Consider the following 15382-nt stretch of genomic DNA (forward strand, 5'->3'; position numbering starts at 1 on the left):
GCCCCGCCCCCCCGGCGCGCCGCCGTGACCTCAGCGCGACAGCCCCGCCGCGCCGCCATGATGGGGAGGTCCGGGGCGCCCCCCCCACCCCACCCCCCACTCGCCGCCCCGGGGGGGGGGCGGCCAGCGGGCGCGCCGCCATGTTGGGAGTGGCCAAGCGGGTCACCCTTAAAGGGCCCGCACGGCCTGAGTCCAGGGAGAGGCCCCGTTACCATGACAACACCCTTGTCGTCCCACACCCCAATGGCTCCTTATCGTCCCACTGGTACTTCCAATGGTAGGCTCGCTAAAAGCACTAAAAGAGTGGGGAGGGGGCAGAGAAGTTCCCCCATGGGTCATTGATGGGTCATTGATAGGTCATTGAAGACTCCACCCAGCCAATTTTTAGCCTTTTGTCCCCTGCCCCCCATCAGCTACCTTCCAACCACAAGCTCACTCCCTCCTTCCCAATCATCCACACTGGACTTCAGCACCTCCATGTCCCTAGAGTTGCCCTAGGTCTTCAGTCCTAAGTCACCTTCTCCACCCAGTTCCCAGGATCACAGCTTCCAGGACTACCCCATCAGACACACATCATGGCCTGTTGTCTTGTCTTATCCACCATGTATCCAGATATCTAACCACCTAGCTATCTCATCCACTTCCTCAATCTATCAATCACTCATCTACCTATCCAATGAACTAATCACCTATCCACCCACCCCTCCAACCACCTATTAATTCACCCAAACACCCACTCAACCCACCCATTCACTTCCCATCTACCCACCCATTCATCCAGCACCCAAGTAAATACTCATTTATCCATACAACCAAGCAAGTACCCAACCATCCCCACAAACATCTTTCCGCCCAGCCCCCCAAACATCCATCCACCAGTTTGTCTGTTGATTTGGTCCCTCCACTAACATGTAAGTTCCATGAGGCCAGGAGTCCTGTCTAGTTCATTATTGTTTCTCCACTGCCCAGTTCTCAGGCATCTCAGGAGACCTCAACATATGTACATATGATATATATAATCACAACATTGAAAAAAATTTTTTCTTACTATGAACCAGGCCTTTTCTAGGCAGACATACCCAACCTGGTTAACCAACTACCCAGCTACTCACCTACCAGGTCAAACATCCAGCAAATGCTAACCTATCCGTCTGCCATTTGCTCCAACCACTCTACCCCTCACCCATCCACTCACCCATGATTTGAATGACTCGTTTACCCATTCATACACAGTATCCAACCATCTCCACACCTGACCCCTTTCCTTTATCCGCCTCCCAGACCCATGGCCTCCGTGACATGAGGAGGGCCTAGGAAGATGCTCTCACTGTGGGATTGGGAGGTTGCCAGGGGTGGAATCCGTGCTTCATTGAGAAGCAGGTGCTGCCTATAACAATGGTGAATACCTTTTATCGAATGCCTTTAACTATGGGTCCTCTCACTGTGTAGGGAACTTTATGTCCATTTCACAGATAAGAAAACGGGCTCTTAAGAGAATGAAGGTCTAAGGTCACACAGCTGGTGAGAACTTGTGTACATGGCCCTCTCCATGAGACTTCTAATTAGGGGAGAATTTGGGAGAGATGAATAGGGCTTGCGGGGCAAATGCCTAAGAACTGGCAATTCTTAGTGGGCAAAGAAACCACCAATTTCACTGAAATCAAGATTTTACTGGGCAACTTCATACTGCCAGAGTGGTTGGGACCAGCAGCTCCACTCCCCACTGTAGGCCAAGTAGGGCTAAGGCAAGGTCAGACACCCCCCCTAAGATGGCTATCTCTCTGCTCCCAGACCACGTGTGATGAGGCAGGATGGGCAGCTCAGGTGGTGTCTCCATTGAGGCAGGGTGCTTTGAGGGGCTGGGGTTGACTCCAAGACCCCCGCGTCCTTGGAGAAAGCTGCAGGCTCTGGACAGCATCCCTCAGCTGAGCCTGAGTTCTCTCCATCTCATTTAGGCGGTGCTCCTGGGGAGGCAGTGGTGATGGGGTTCAGAAACCAGGAGAGGGCTGCACCGCAACCCTTGCTCCTCCACCGCCCAGACCTGCCCCAGGGCTCAGATGGCAATCTCACCAGGTTTTTCAGACTGTGCCCTTCATTGCTTGTTAGGTTGTGCTCTGAATCAAACTCTGAGCTCCTGTGGGGGTCGGGGGATTGGGGCGAAGGGCAGAGGCTAAGGAAGTCCCTTCCAGCTCCTGGTGGGAGTGCCAGGGACTCCGGGGGCGGAGCTTGGAGTGGAGGCGGAGCTTGTTCAGACTGAAGGGCGGGGCCTAAATATGCTTGAAGAAGGGTCGGACCCGAGACGGGAATGGTTGGAATGACAGGACCTATCAATCATCCCTTGGAGGTGGGGTTTGGCCAGTCCTGGGTGGGGTCGTGACTGAGCTGGACGGAGTGCCGAGGCTGAGATATCTCAGTGCCCGGCCCAGCCAGGTTGGGAGGGGCTGATGGAGGGGTGGGGCCTGGATGAGAGAATCTGCCAGGGTCCTAGGCCGACCTTCGTTGGGTGGGTCCACCTGGGGGCGGGGCTTGCCAAAAGGCAGGGCCTGGACAGACTTATTGGGGCGGGGCCAGGGTGGGGCTTGGCCGTGCTAGGCGTGGTTTGGGGGCGGGGGAGGGCCTGGTCAGATCTAATTGGATCGGGCCCACCTGGGGGCGGAGCTAATGGAGAGGGCTGGTCTCACCCAGCACGGAGCCTGGAGTCCAGATCCTGCAGCTGGCCCCGCAGCTGCTCCTGCTGCTCCGTCAAGGCCCGGATGTGGGTGCTCAGCGACTCCACGAGGCGGGAGAGCACTTTCTGCTCCTCACGCAGAGCGGCCACCTCGCACTGCAGCTCTGCCAACTGTGGTGGGAGAGCTGCTGTAATCTGACCCGTTGTCCCGCCCCTGTGTCTTCCCGGAGACCCTGACCTCCCAGGCCCAAGTGCTCAGCGTCATCACCGGCCTGCCTAGTTGGGGAACATCCCTCCTGCGGTACAGCTGGGGAGACTGAAGCTCAGAGAGGGTCGGGCTAGGCCTGGGGTCACACAGCGCAGCGAGCTGGGTACTTGAACCCAGACTTGCCTGGCCCTTCAGTCTTCCCCAGTCGCGTCCCTGTTCCCACTCCCCAGGCGCGGACCTGGGCCTGACCTTACCTTGTTCACAGGTCGGTGCGTGCCCAGTGCCTGGTTTCGGTCTTGCGGCTGGTCCATTTGGCGCTGCCAGGGTACCGACGGCTTCCGAGGCAGCGAGGCGGAGTCCCGGGTCCAAGGCCGGGCGCGGGGCGCTGGTCCCGTGCTCAGGGAGCCTTTGGGTCGCGGCCAGGGCCCCGCAGATTGGCGGCGGCGGGCAGGACGCCGGACCGGGACACTCTGCGTGCGCTGCACCGGCCGGGGCCGCCGCAGGGGCCGCTCTTCGTCCGGCCGTGGCCGGGCCCAACTCTCTGAGCGGCGAACGCTGCGCAGAGACTGGCTCTTGGAGATGAGAGGGGTGTGCTTGGGGAGGTCCCGGGGGGCCAGGAAGCCGGGCTTCTCCCCTGCGGAGAGGCTAGGGGTGGGATGGAGGATCTTAGACCCTCTACTGGCCTCTGAGACGACCCCATCCCGACCTGACCAGAAGTGACCTCACCCCCAGGTGAAATTGTCCTTTCTTTTTTTTTGAGACAAGGTCTTGCTCTGTCGCCCAGGCTGGAGGGCAGTGGCTAGATCATAGCTCACTGCAGCCTTGAATTCTGGAACTCAAGCTATTCCCCAGCCTCAGCCTCCCAAATATCTAGAACTACCAGCACATGCCACTATACCCAGGTAATTTTTTTTTTTTTGGTAGAGATGGGGTCTCCCTGTGTTGCCCAGGCTTGTCTTAAGTTCCTGGCCTCAAGTGATCCTCCTGCCTCAGCCTCCCAAAGTGCTGGGATTACAGGCATGAGCCACTGTGCCTGGCTCCTGTCCTTGACTTCTGACTATAATACTGTCCTCTCTATGACCCTTGACATCTCTCCACCCTAACCTCTCCTCTCATCCCCGACCTCAAACACACTGTGACCTTTGACCCAACCCTTTCTATAACCTGTGATTCCCGTCTGACCCTGGGCTTGACCTCTGCTCACAATGATCCAACTTCACCTCTGACCCCTGTCTGAGCCCTGCTCCTTCCTGTTCCCACCCATCAGACCCCAGATCAGACTTGAGGTTACCTGGAGTGGACCTGGGCCGGGGGCAGTGGGAGACGCATTGGCACTGACACAAGCACAGGCTGGCCCTCCTCAATGGCTCGCAGGATGGTGGGCAGCGGTTCCAGGGTGTCTCGGGTTGTCTGGTGAGGCATGCAGGACAGAGACTGAGCAAAGTCTCCAGGGTCAGAGTCTCCCAAGCCTTCTTGCCTCCCTACTCTGGGTTCAGGCCATACCTGGTCAAGCTCAGCAAAGATTGTACAGAGCTGGGCATGCAGGACAGCTAACTGGAGGGCCAGATCACCACTGCCCTGGTAACCACTGGGGGCAGCATCCACATCCACCATGGCCACCTGGTCCAGGAAGCATTGCATGGCTGGTCCATGTTCCTCCAGGAAGCTATTCATGAAGCCCATGTAGGCCTCCTTCTCACCGAACCTGGATCAGGGCCAGGCTGGTGGGTCAGGTCAGGCACCTGCCACCCCCATACTCCCAGCATGGTCCCCCCACCCCAGCTTCCCAGCACCTACGGGGCACGGTTGGCGAGGTTCTGGATGACCTTGGCAATCAGTGTGAGGGTGCGGGCTGGGCCGGGTGCTGGATGGTCTGGTGCTAAACCAAAGAGGCTGGGTGCCAGGATGGCAGGGCACAGGAGCCGCAGGAAGAGGGAGGCGCACACCAGTCGGGGGCCCAGCACCTCAGAGCCACGTTCTTTGCATGCTTCTCGCCAGCTTGAGAACACGATGCCCAGCTCCGCAGGGAACCAGCTGGTGCAGAAGAGGCAATGAATGGTCAGACGGGGAGGCTATGGGCATAAAGGTTAAAGTCATAAGGTTGGGAGTCCCAGAAGCACTGCATGATTGGTCCATGATCCTCCAGAGAGCTATTCATGAAGCCCATGCAGGCCTCCTTCTCACTGAACCTGGGGTCTGGGCTCCAGGATTGGGAATATCTGAGATAACAATGCTTGGGGTTATGAGTCAGCATGGGGCCATGGCTTATGGTGTAGCTATGGCAATCGCTGGGGATAATACTCTTATAGTTGGGGATACAGGGTCACATGAAGACAGAGGTTATGAGCTTGGATGTACTTATAATTAGACATGAGACTGGTGGGCCAGAGTACAAGATATAAAGTAGGATTGGGGCTCTGGAGGTCACCTAGGGTCAGAAGTCACTTGATTGAAGTCAGGGATTAGGTATGCAGGTTAACCTAGGGTCAGAGGTCAAGGGATTGGAATCCCAGGTCTCCTGTGATCAGTTGCATGGGATTTGAGGTGGAGGGTCACTTAAAGCCAGGGATCATGGACTTGGGGCATCATCTGGTCATAGGATTGAGGTCCTATGTTAACTGGAGCCAGTGGCATGAAATTGGGGATATGGAATCAACTGTGGTTACAGGACAAGGAATTGGGTCTCAGGTTACTTGGGGTCAGTGGTGATAGGGTTGCATGGTGATAGGGTTGCCAGATGCAGCAAACGAAACTTCAGGACATCCAGTTAAACATGAATTTCAGATAACGGAGTGATTTTTATTTATATTTTTACTTTTATTTGGGACAGGGTCTCTGTCAACCAGGCTGGGGTGCTGCGGCATGATCTTAGCTCACTGCAGCCTTGAATCCTGCGCTCAAGCGATCCTCCAGCCTCGGCTGGGAATACAAGTGTGTGCCACCATGCCTAGCTCATTTTTAAAAAGCTTTTTGGAGAGATGGAGTCTTGCTATGTTGCCCAGACTGGCCTTGAACTCCTGGGCTCAAGCAATCCTCTTGTCTCGGCCTCCTAAAGCATTGGGATTACGGGCGTGAGTCACCACACCTGGTTCAAATGAGTAATTTTTTAGTATAAGCATGGTCCCAATTATTGCATCAAATTTAACTGAGTGTCTCCTGTATTTTATCTGGCCACCCTAAACTGGAGGTCGGGGCTAGCATGGTAAGCAGGGGTGGGCTAAGCTGCTGGGGCCCTGATTCTCACTCGTAGGAATGGATAATGGTTTCGAAGACCTCCTCGCAGCTGTTCCGAAGTCTGGCCTGGTGCTCTGGCAGCTCCGAGGCTGGACATTTGCTGGGGTCCACTTCACAGTCCTCAGTAGAAGCACAGAGACGCCGCACAACCTGTCCTGCAGCCCAGCACAGCCAGATAGGGGCTGGGGCCATGACCACCAAAACCTGCCACACCCATCCTCCAACCTTGTCTTCAGGTTATTCCGGAGGCACCCAACATCTTGGGGAGCTCCCAATTGTCCCCAGGATCCTAGCACCCCCAAAACACCACTCACTACCAGAATCCAGGTTGCTCAAGGACTCCTAGAACTTCACCCAGGTCCCCTAGCTCACCAGCAGGCCGCTGACATGGACTCTCCCCCAGCTCACCCAGGGTCTCCTGGAGGTAATCCTGTGCCACGAGCTTCATGTACTCATCGATAGCCTTGGTGGCCAATGTGTTTTCCCGGAACAGCAGCGCCTCACGGCCTCCACAGCGCGCCAGCTCCGCAGTGCCCAGGTCAGTCACCAGCGCCTAGGAAGGGCAGGAGGTCAGGTTGCACCAGATGCAGACAGAGTCCAAGGGAATTCGGATCCTTGGCTGGTCCCTCACACCAGAGGCACAGGCCCCGCCCCTCGTAGCTGATGCTTAGGCCCAGTCCTTACTGCTGGGGCTCATAACCGAGGCCGGAACCTCTAACCCTCACAGCAGAAATTTAAGCCTTTCAGCGCTGAGGTGCAACCTGGGCCCCGCCCCTCACGCGTGATGCTCAGGCCCCTGTCGCAGCTGAAGCTTAGGCTCCGCCCTTCAAGGTGTCCCGCCCCTTATGGGTGATAATTAGGTCCCGCCCCTCACAGCTGAAGCTCAGGCCCAGTCCTTCAAGGTGCCCCGCCCCTTACAGGTGCAGCTCAGCCCCAGCCCCTCACAGCTGACGCTCAGGTCCCGCCCTTCAAGGTGCCCCGCCCCTTACGGGTGATGTTCAGGCCCCGCCCTTCTAGGTGCCCCGCCCTTCTAGGTGCCCCGCCGCTTACAGGTGACACTTGGACCACGCCCCTCACACCCCTTCAAGGTGTCTCCCCCATTACAGGTGTAACTCAGGTCCTGCGCCCCAACTCCTGCCCGAAGCGCGTTATCGGTCTACCTCTGGTAGCCCCGGTCCGCGCTGTCGCGGTGCCGCACCTGCGCCCGGCCGGTGGCCCGCAGCACGCGCACCATGGCTGCCGCCAGCTCCTCCTTGGCCTGCGCAGGCAGCGCGGGCTCCAGGGCCCCGCAGAGGCGCGCATAGTGGAAGGTGAGGAACTCCGCCAGCTCCTTGTAGCGCTCGGACGGCAGCACGCGCAGGCGACGCGCCCGAATCCGCGTCCGCAGCGCTGCGCCCGCCGGCGCCCCGAGCAGCGGGAACCAGCGCTCCAGACCGGCGGCAGGCGCGCGTGGGGCGCCCAGCTCCTCCAGCGCCAGGGCCACGCGGCCCAGCACCGCGCTTCCCGGGCCCAAGCCGCGCAGCCGCAGCGACAGGCGACGTGCCGGTGGCAGCGCCTCGAAGTGGAAGCGCTCGGCCCAGAAGAGCTGGCCTGGGCCGGCCCGAGGCGCCGTGCGTGCCAGCAGCGCGCCATCCAGCCACAGCTCGGCGCGCACGCCGGGTGCCCCCGCCGCTGCCCGGGGAAGCCCCTTCGCTTCGTGCACCCACACGCTCAGCCATGTCTCTTCCCGCTCCACGTTGTCCTGCAGATGGGAGTGGGATGGGGGGAAGCGTTTTGGTTTGTTGGCACCCCGAAGAAGGCACCGCAAGTGAAGCGTGGAGCCTCAAACCTGTTGCGTCGGGTCCCTAGGGAGATTGCTGGGCCTTTGGGGAAAGAAGTGGAGCCACGGGAGTCCGGAGGCGGTTACGCGGAAGTCTTCTAGCTTTTCTGGGCTCTCCGGGAGAGTTGGGGGCTCCAGGGCATAGAAGAGTAGTACTGGAGTAAAGACTTCGCGATTGCCTGGCAGGCAGGGCTTTGGGTGCATATGGGGCCGGGAGTGGACAGAAAGGGCGGGTCTGATATTCCCGGGGCTGGTAATAGATGGAAGGGGAGTCTTGGAGCCGTTGCAACGATGCAGGCGGGGCAGGTGTGTTGGGAGCGCGGGTTATGGAGCGAGCTGGCTTTGGGTAGAGTGGAAGGGGCGGGCCAGGCCTGTGGGCGGGGTCTCCGTGTCCCGCTTTTCTGAGGGCAATGACCTGGGTGGGCTGGAATTGGCGACGAAGGTCCTCGATCCAGCGGTCTCTCTCAGCGGCCGAGCGACAAGAGAAGCAGCGGCTTCCACCCGTCCAGGTTACCTGTTGGGATGGAGAATCCAACGGTGTGATCGGTGTGATCGAGGCCAAAGGTGAAGCCAAAGGGTGGGAGGTGGGACTGAGGTGGAATCGAGGTGGATTGTCTGCACTTACCTGAAAGCAGTGGGGCTCCCCCAGGAGGCTGGGGTGCAGTGGCCAGATCCGCACATCCCGCTCGGCGCCCAGGTCCAGTTCAGAGAGTGTGGCCAGCGACTCCCTAGAGCCCAGAGCACTGGGGGGTCTGGGAAGGGGGTGGGTGAGCACACCGTCATTCCTGCCTCTTCCCCATCCCCCATAGCCTGAAGGGTAGAGGAAGGCCAGGAAGGACTTCAACCCAATTCGGATCTCGTTTCTCCCCTGTGCCCCCTCCCCATGGCACCTCCTTGCTTTTAGGATAAACTCAACTCCTGGTGACCTACATGACCAAGCTGAGTCCAGATGTTGTCACCTCATCTCCCTCCACCTAATCCATCACTTTCTGAGCTCCAGCCTCCCTGGCCTTGTTTTATTTTATCCTATTTATTTATTTATTTATTTATTTGAGACAGAGTCTTGCTTAGTGCGGTGGCTGGATCTCAGCTCACTGCAACCTCCACCTTCCAGGTTCAAGTGATTTTCCTTCCTCAGCCTCCCAAGTAGCTGGGATCACAGGTGCCCACCACCATGCCTGGCTAATTTTCTAATTTTTGTATTTTTAGTAGAGATGGGGTTTCACCATGTTGGCCAGGCTGGTCTTGAACTCCTGATCCCAAGTGATCCACCTGCCTCAGCCTCACCAAAGTGTGGGATTACAGGTGTGAGCCACTGTGCCCAGCCCTATTTATTTATTTATTTATTTATTTATTTATTTATTTATTGAGATGGAGTCTTGCCCTTTTGCCCAGGCAGGAGTGCAGTGGCACAATCTTGGCTCACTGCAATGTCCACCTCCCAGGTTTAAGCGATTCTTCTGCCTCAGCCTCCTGAGTAACTGGGATTACAGGCATGCACCACCATGCCTGGCTAATTTTGTATTTTTAGTAGAGATGGGATTTCACCACGTTGGCCAGGCTGGTCTTGAACTCCTGACCTCAAATATTCCACCTGCCTCTGCCTCCCAAACTGTGGGATTATAGGTGTGAGCCACCACACCCAGCCCTATTTATTTTTGAGACACAGTCTTGCTCTGTTGCCCAGGCTGGAGTGCAGTGGCATGATCTCTGTGCACTGCAGCCTCAACTTCCCAGGCTCAAGCAATCCTCCCACTCAGCCTCCCCAGTAGGTGGGACTACAGGTGCCCGCCACCATGCCTAGCTAATTTTTGTATTTTTTGTAGAAATGGGGTCTCACTATGTTGCCCAGGCTGGTCTTGAACTCCTAGACTCAAGCAGTCTGCCCACTTTGGCCTCCCAAAGTGCTGGGAGCCACTTCACCCAGCCCTCTTGGCCTTGTTTTACTTGCTTTTATCGGCCTCTTGGCCTTTGCACTTGTTGTTCCTTCTGCCTGGAATGCTTTTTCCACCCCCCTGTTGGCCTAGTTAACTTCCATCCACCCTTCAGATCTCAGCTCAAGGGTACCTTCCCTAACCCTCCCAGACCAGTTGATTGACTTAGCTCCCATTTTAGAGTTATTGTGTCAGACTTTGCCCCCACCCTGGCTCTGTGCTAGATCATTCAATGTCCCCAGCATCAACTGATGTGGGGCAGAACACAGAGGCCACAGGGGGTGTTTGGTGTAGATTGGAATGATATGCAGGAGGTGGAGGAGGAGGGGCCAGTGTTGAACCCCAGCCCCTCCAGCCTCTCATACACCCTTACCCATCCCGGGGCTCCAACCTGGCCTTTTTCTTCTCTTTCAGCCTCTTGAGCAACCCCTGTGGGGAAGGGAATGTCAGCTGGACAGAAATCTGTGCTCCTTCCTCAGCTCCTTCCCTCCCAAGACATCCCAGAGGGTCTACTGGTCTTGGAGGACCAACACCAAGCTCAGGCTGTATTAGCAGGAATAATAAGAGCAACCAGCAGCTCCTAATTCTTTGTTCATTTGTTTTTTTAAGACAGGGTCTCGTGCTGTCGCCCAGGCTGGAGTACAGTGGTGCGATCATGGCTCACTGCAGCCTCAAATTTCTGGGCTCAAGTGATCCTCTTGCCTCAGCTGGGACTACAGGTGAATGTTACCATGTAGAATTGGGGACTTGCTATGTTGCCCAGGCTGGTCTTGAACTCCTGGTCTCAAGCAATCCTTCTGCTTCAGCCTCCCAAAATGTTGGGATTACAGGTGTGAACCACTGTGCCTGGCCCAAACTCCTATTTGTAAAGCATCAATCATATATTCTCCTATACTATTCATTTATTTATTTAAGAGATGAAGTCTCCCCATGTTGCTTAGGCTGGTCTTGAACTCCTGGCCTCAAGCAGTGCTCTCTGCTCAGCCTCCCGAGTAGCTTGGACTATAGCTGCGCACTGCCCTGCCTGGCTCCCGCACTCTCTATTGGCTTCCCATAAACAACCCCTAGAGAAAGGTTATTTCATTAGCTCCATTTGACAGACTGGGACTCTGAGGCCCAAAGAGGGTCAGCAACCTGCTCCAGATCACCCAGCAAGAGTGCCCTTTCAGCTTTGAGGGTCTGAGAGTCTTGGCTCTCCCCTCTACCTCCCACCTTCACTGGCTGCCTTACCCGAACGTTGTGGACCTGGTTGGGACCAGCAGTCTCTGGTTCTGTTTTTCCAGGCATCCGATCTGTGGGTCGTTACGGGTGGCAGGTTGGGGGATTGGAGTCATCTTAGATTCTGCCCCACTTTTAGAGCCTCCCAAATGCCCCAGGCCTTTCCACCCCTCAAGCTTACCTGGATCCCTGAAGTTCCCCATGGCCACGTGGATGCTGCCCTCGGAGCTAGCACTTCCCACCCGGGGCCTTCGAGGACCCTGTTCTCCCGCAGGAGTGGGTAGTCAGAGAGGGAAGGCAGGCAGGCAGGCAGACCGAGAGAGAGGCAGACACCTTCCCATTATCCTCCCTCCAGCCCCTGCCTCTGTTCTGCCCTCCTCCTTTTTCTTTCTTCCCTCCTCCCCTTTCCCAGGTGCCCCCTCTCACCTCCTCCTCTCCTCCAAGCAGCACCAGCTTCCCATCAAGCAGGGTGAAGCCCCCAATGTCCCAGACAGGCACGTTGGGTGTGGGGGCCTCAGGGATCTGTGGGGTAGGGGGCTCCAGCTCTGGCTCCGGCTCCAGCTCTGGGAAGAAGAGGAGGCACTGGGGGACTTAAGAGATGTTTTCTCTCCCTCAGGCTACCCTTTCCATTCCCGAAGGCTCATGGTGGCTTCCCTCCTAGGTGCCCCCCACCCCAGCAGCCGTATCAGACTGTATGACCTTGGGCAAGCTTTCATCGCTGTCTGGGCCTTGTCCCCACTAACCATGGGTAGCAGACACAACTCACCTACCATGTGCCCAGTACCCTGTATACCACTCCACACACCTTCTTGCATTGAATCCTCCAAAAGCCATTCAAAGGGCTATGATAACAGGCTCAGAGAGGTTGAGTGACTTGCTCAGGGTCACACAGTTTGTGAGTGGTTGGGCTGGGCTTCAGTCACAAGCATTCTTCTCTCTCTCTCTTTTTTTTTTTTTTTTTTTTTTTTTGCATTCTTCTCTTAACCAAGACATTATGTGGGTCCAAGAGGTTAAAAAACAGGACAGGGGCTGGGCAAGGTGGCTCATGCCTGTAATCCCAACATTTGGGAGGCCGAGGTGGGGCAGATTGCTTGAGACCAGGAGTTTGAGACCAGCCTGGGCAACATAACAAGACCCTGTCTTTAAAAAATAGCCTGATGTGCCTGGGCTCTGTGGCTCACACCTGTAATCCTAGCACTTTGGGAGGCCTAGGCGGGTGGATCATCTGAGGCTGGGAGTTCAAAACCAGCCTGACCAACATGGAGAAACCCCGTCTCTACTAAAAATACAAAATTAGCCAGGCGTGGTGGCACATGCCTGTAATCCCAGTTACTCAGGAGGCTGAGGCAGGAGAATCTCTTGAACTTGGGAGGCAGAGGTTGCAGTGAGCTGAGATTCCGCCACTGCACTCCAGCCTGGGCAAGGAAGTGAGACTGTGTCTCAAAACAAAAACAAAATGGGAATATAAGCAGTGAGAATTAAATGAGCTTCCAGGAAATAGGAGGGCTGAATTAGCCCTCCCAGATTGCCTGTCTGTTCCCTTGTTTTTACCACCAGGAGCAATAAATGATAACTCCCGCTTATTAACGGATCACTTAAAATATGTTGGGCCTGGGGCCGGGCGCGGTGGCTCATGACTGTAATCCCAGCACTTTGGGAGGCTGAGGCGGGCGGATCATGAGGTCAGGAGATCGAGACCATTCTGGTTAACACAGTGAAACCCTGTCTCTACTAGAAATACAACAATTAGCTGGGCATGGTGGCGGGTTCCTGTAGTCCCAGCTGCTCGGGAGGCTGAGGCAGGAGAATGGCGTGAACCCGGGAGGCGGAGCTTGCAGTGAGCCGAGATCGCGCCACTGCACTCCAGCCTGAGCAACAGAGCGAGACTCCATCTCAAAAAAAAAAATAAAAAAAATGCTGGGCCCTAGGCTAGTGTTACATTCCTGAGCCCTAATTCTTGTGATATCCATTACTCTTCTAGATCCCCCTGTGTGACACTTAGCATCATCTGTCATTTTTTTTCTTTCTTTTTTTTTTTTTCTTCCATTGAGATGGAGTCTCCCTCTGTCGCCCAGGCGGGAGTGCAGTAGTGCAACCTCAGCTCACTGCAACCTCCACCTCCCGGGTTCAAGCGATTATCCTGCCTCAGCCTCCTGAGTAGCTGGGAGTACAGGTATGTGCCACCATGCCCAGATACTTTTTTTTTTGTATTTTTAGTAGAAACAGGGTTTTGCCATGTTGGCCAGGCTGGTCTCGAACTCCTGAGCTCAGGTGATCCACCCACCTTGGCCTCCCAAAGTGCTGGGATTACAGGTGTGAGCCATCATGCCTGGCCCATCTGTCATTTTCTTGTTGATGGATTTCCTGTCAATTCCACTACACTGTGAGCTCCATGGGGCAGGGAGGGTCATCTGTCTCTTTCACTAGTGTGTCCTCAGTGCTAAATCAGGGCCTGGCACATACAATAGAAGCTCAACAAACCTCTGCTTGAATAAATGAATGAATATGAGCAAATAAAATTATATACTCTCCAAAATGGAGATCATTATTCTCACTGAACTAATGGAGAGGCTGAGGCTTAAGGGCTCAGAACAAAGACACGGAAGCTAGAAGGTAGGAGAGTAGGAGGCAGGCTGAAGATGGATATCCAGGTAGGAAAGGATGGGCCTGAGCCATTGAAGGAGAGACCCGTTGGGGCCAAGAGCCGTTTAGCCTCTGGACAATACTATCATGGGTTTACATTCACTGTTCCTTCCTCAGATGGACCCTCTGCCCACAGGACCCCGGCAACTCCTCCTACCCTCTTTAGGGGGAAAGACGGAACAGGGTAGCTGGGCCCCAGCGGCTTCCTGCTGGGCTTTTGCACTCCCCACAACTTCCTGTGTCTGTATGGTTGATGCTCCGGAGGCAGACAAAACCCAAGCATCCGGCTTCCCAGCCCGGCCCAAGCTCAGGGTGGGGAAACCATGTACCTGGGGCCTCCTGCTCCGGCTCCGGGTCTGGCTCCGGCGGTGGGTTCTTATGCCTCCCCCAGAGGGCCTTGGAGAGTCGAAGGCGACTGGTCCGTGACTCCTTGGGAGGCGCAGATAGGACCCGACGGAATATCGAGCGAGGGGCTGGCTGGGTGCTGACCATGGGCTCCTGGTGGCTCAGGGCCCTGCCCCAGCCAGCAAAGCGGCCCCAGCGGAACCCTCCAGCCGCCTTCTCCCCACCGCCCCCTGTGTGCCAGCGGTAGGAAGTCAGCGGAGAGGTGGCTGTGGGCTGGGTTTGGGAGGTCCGGCTTGGCGACGGTGGGTCCATGGTTGTGGGGGGGGGGGGGTCTCCTGGGGGACGAGACAGTGACAGTAGTGCCCAGTGTCTGTCCACATACTGCCCTCATCTCGGCCCCCTCCCCACCCTCAGCTCTGCCTCCAGGAATCCCCCTGCCCCCACCTCCACTCCCTCCCTTACCTTGGTTTCCTGACCAGCCCCAGAATCAGCAGCCGTCTGCACCCCGCCTGGCTTCCTCCCTCGGAACCCAACTCCACGTGACCCTCTCTGTCCCACCCCACCCCACAGCCAGGCTGGGAGGGCACAGTGCGGGCAGGTTGCTGGAGGTTCGAGGGAGGAGAAGAGAGGAGGTGGGTTACCAGGCTTCTAGCAAGAAGGACCCAGACTGCCTCCCTGACGGGGAGGCAGCACTTGCCCCTCTCTCTGAGCCTCCGTTGCCTTCTCTGCAAAATGAGTACAGGCTGAACAAATGCTGGCGAGAATACAAAGCACCTAGAACTCTAATCCACAGTTGGCCGGAGTGTAGACCCATTCACTCATGTTGGGAAACGGTTTGGCAGGATCTACTAACACTACTAGCTGGATCTTCTCTGACTCAGCAATTCCATTGCTAGGTAGACGTCCAATAGATATGCCCCCCCAGCACAATGCATAATAGCCCCACATTGGAAGCAGCCCAAGTACCCATTAGTGGGAGAAGGAATAAATTGTGATCTCTTTGCACAGCAGAATATCATACAGCAGTGAGAACAAACTAAAGAATGATTTAACTTGGGTGAATCACAAACAATGTTGAGCCAAAACCAAAACCAAAGCCATAAAATGCCAGTAATCTGAGCTATTCAGGAGGCTGAGGGAGGAGGATCGCTTGAGGCCAGGAGTTCGAGGCTGCAGTGAGCTGTGATCACGCCTGTGAATAGGCAGTGCACTCCAGTCTGGGTGACATAGGGAGACCTCATATCTAACTTTTTTTTTTCTTTTTCCCCTCCCTGCCCCCGGGAGACCCCATCTCTGAAAAGCAATAATAAATA

At 56.1% G+C, this 15382-nt stretch overlaps 1 protein-coding gene across 7 annotated transcripts; it reads right to left on the bottom strand.

The window, feature by feature from the left end:
• Window positions 1–1649: 1649 nt before the first annotated feature.
• On the bottom strand, window positions 1650–14900 carry RASAL3 (RAS protein activator like 3). 7 transcript variants are annotated; one of them, XM_016935368.4, is made up of 18 exons: window positions 14532–14900; window positions 14054–14404; window positions 11508–11644; window positions 11263–11341; window positions 11094–11155; window positions 10237–10292; window positions 8555–8681; window positions 8345–8443; window positions 7309–7851; window positions 6519–6663; window positions 6121–6265; window positions 4674–4910; window positions 4380–4581; window positions 4168–4286; window positions 3131–3521; window positions 2682–2839; window positions 2071–2134; window positions 1650–1964 (listed from the first exon to the last, which is right to left on the bottom strand). In XM_016935368.4, exons 2-18 carry the CDS (start codon window positions 14379–14381, stop codon window positions 1821–1823), a joined length of 3036 nt encoding a protein of 1011 aa, XP_016790857.2. In that variant the 5' UTR covers window positions 14382–14404; window positions 14532–14900; the 3' UTR covers window positions 1650–1820. The 7 variants fall into 7 exon arrangements, with proteins under 7 accessions (XP_016790857.2, XP_063657375.1, XP_063657376.1 ...); XM_063801305.1 differs by having other exon boundaries at window positions 4674–4948; window positions 6150–6265; window positions 14532–14828; XM_063801306.1 differs by having other exon boundaries at window positions 4674–4948; window positions 6150–6265; window positions 10255–10292; window positions 14532–14802.
• Between the last annotated feature and the right edge of the window lie 482 nt (window positions 14901–15382).

This window comes from Pan troglodytes, chromosome 20, assembly GCF_028858775.2.
Source record: "Pan troglodytes isolate AG18354 chromosome 20, NHGRI_mPanTro3-v2.0_pri, whole genome shotgun sequence".
Classification (NCBI taxonomy): domain Eukaryota; kingdom Metazoa; phylum Chordata; class Mammalia; order Primates; family Hominidae; genus Pan; species Pan troglodytes.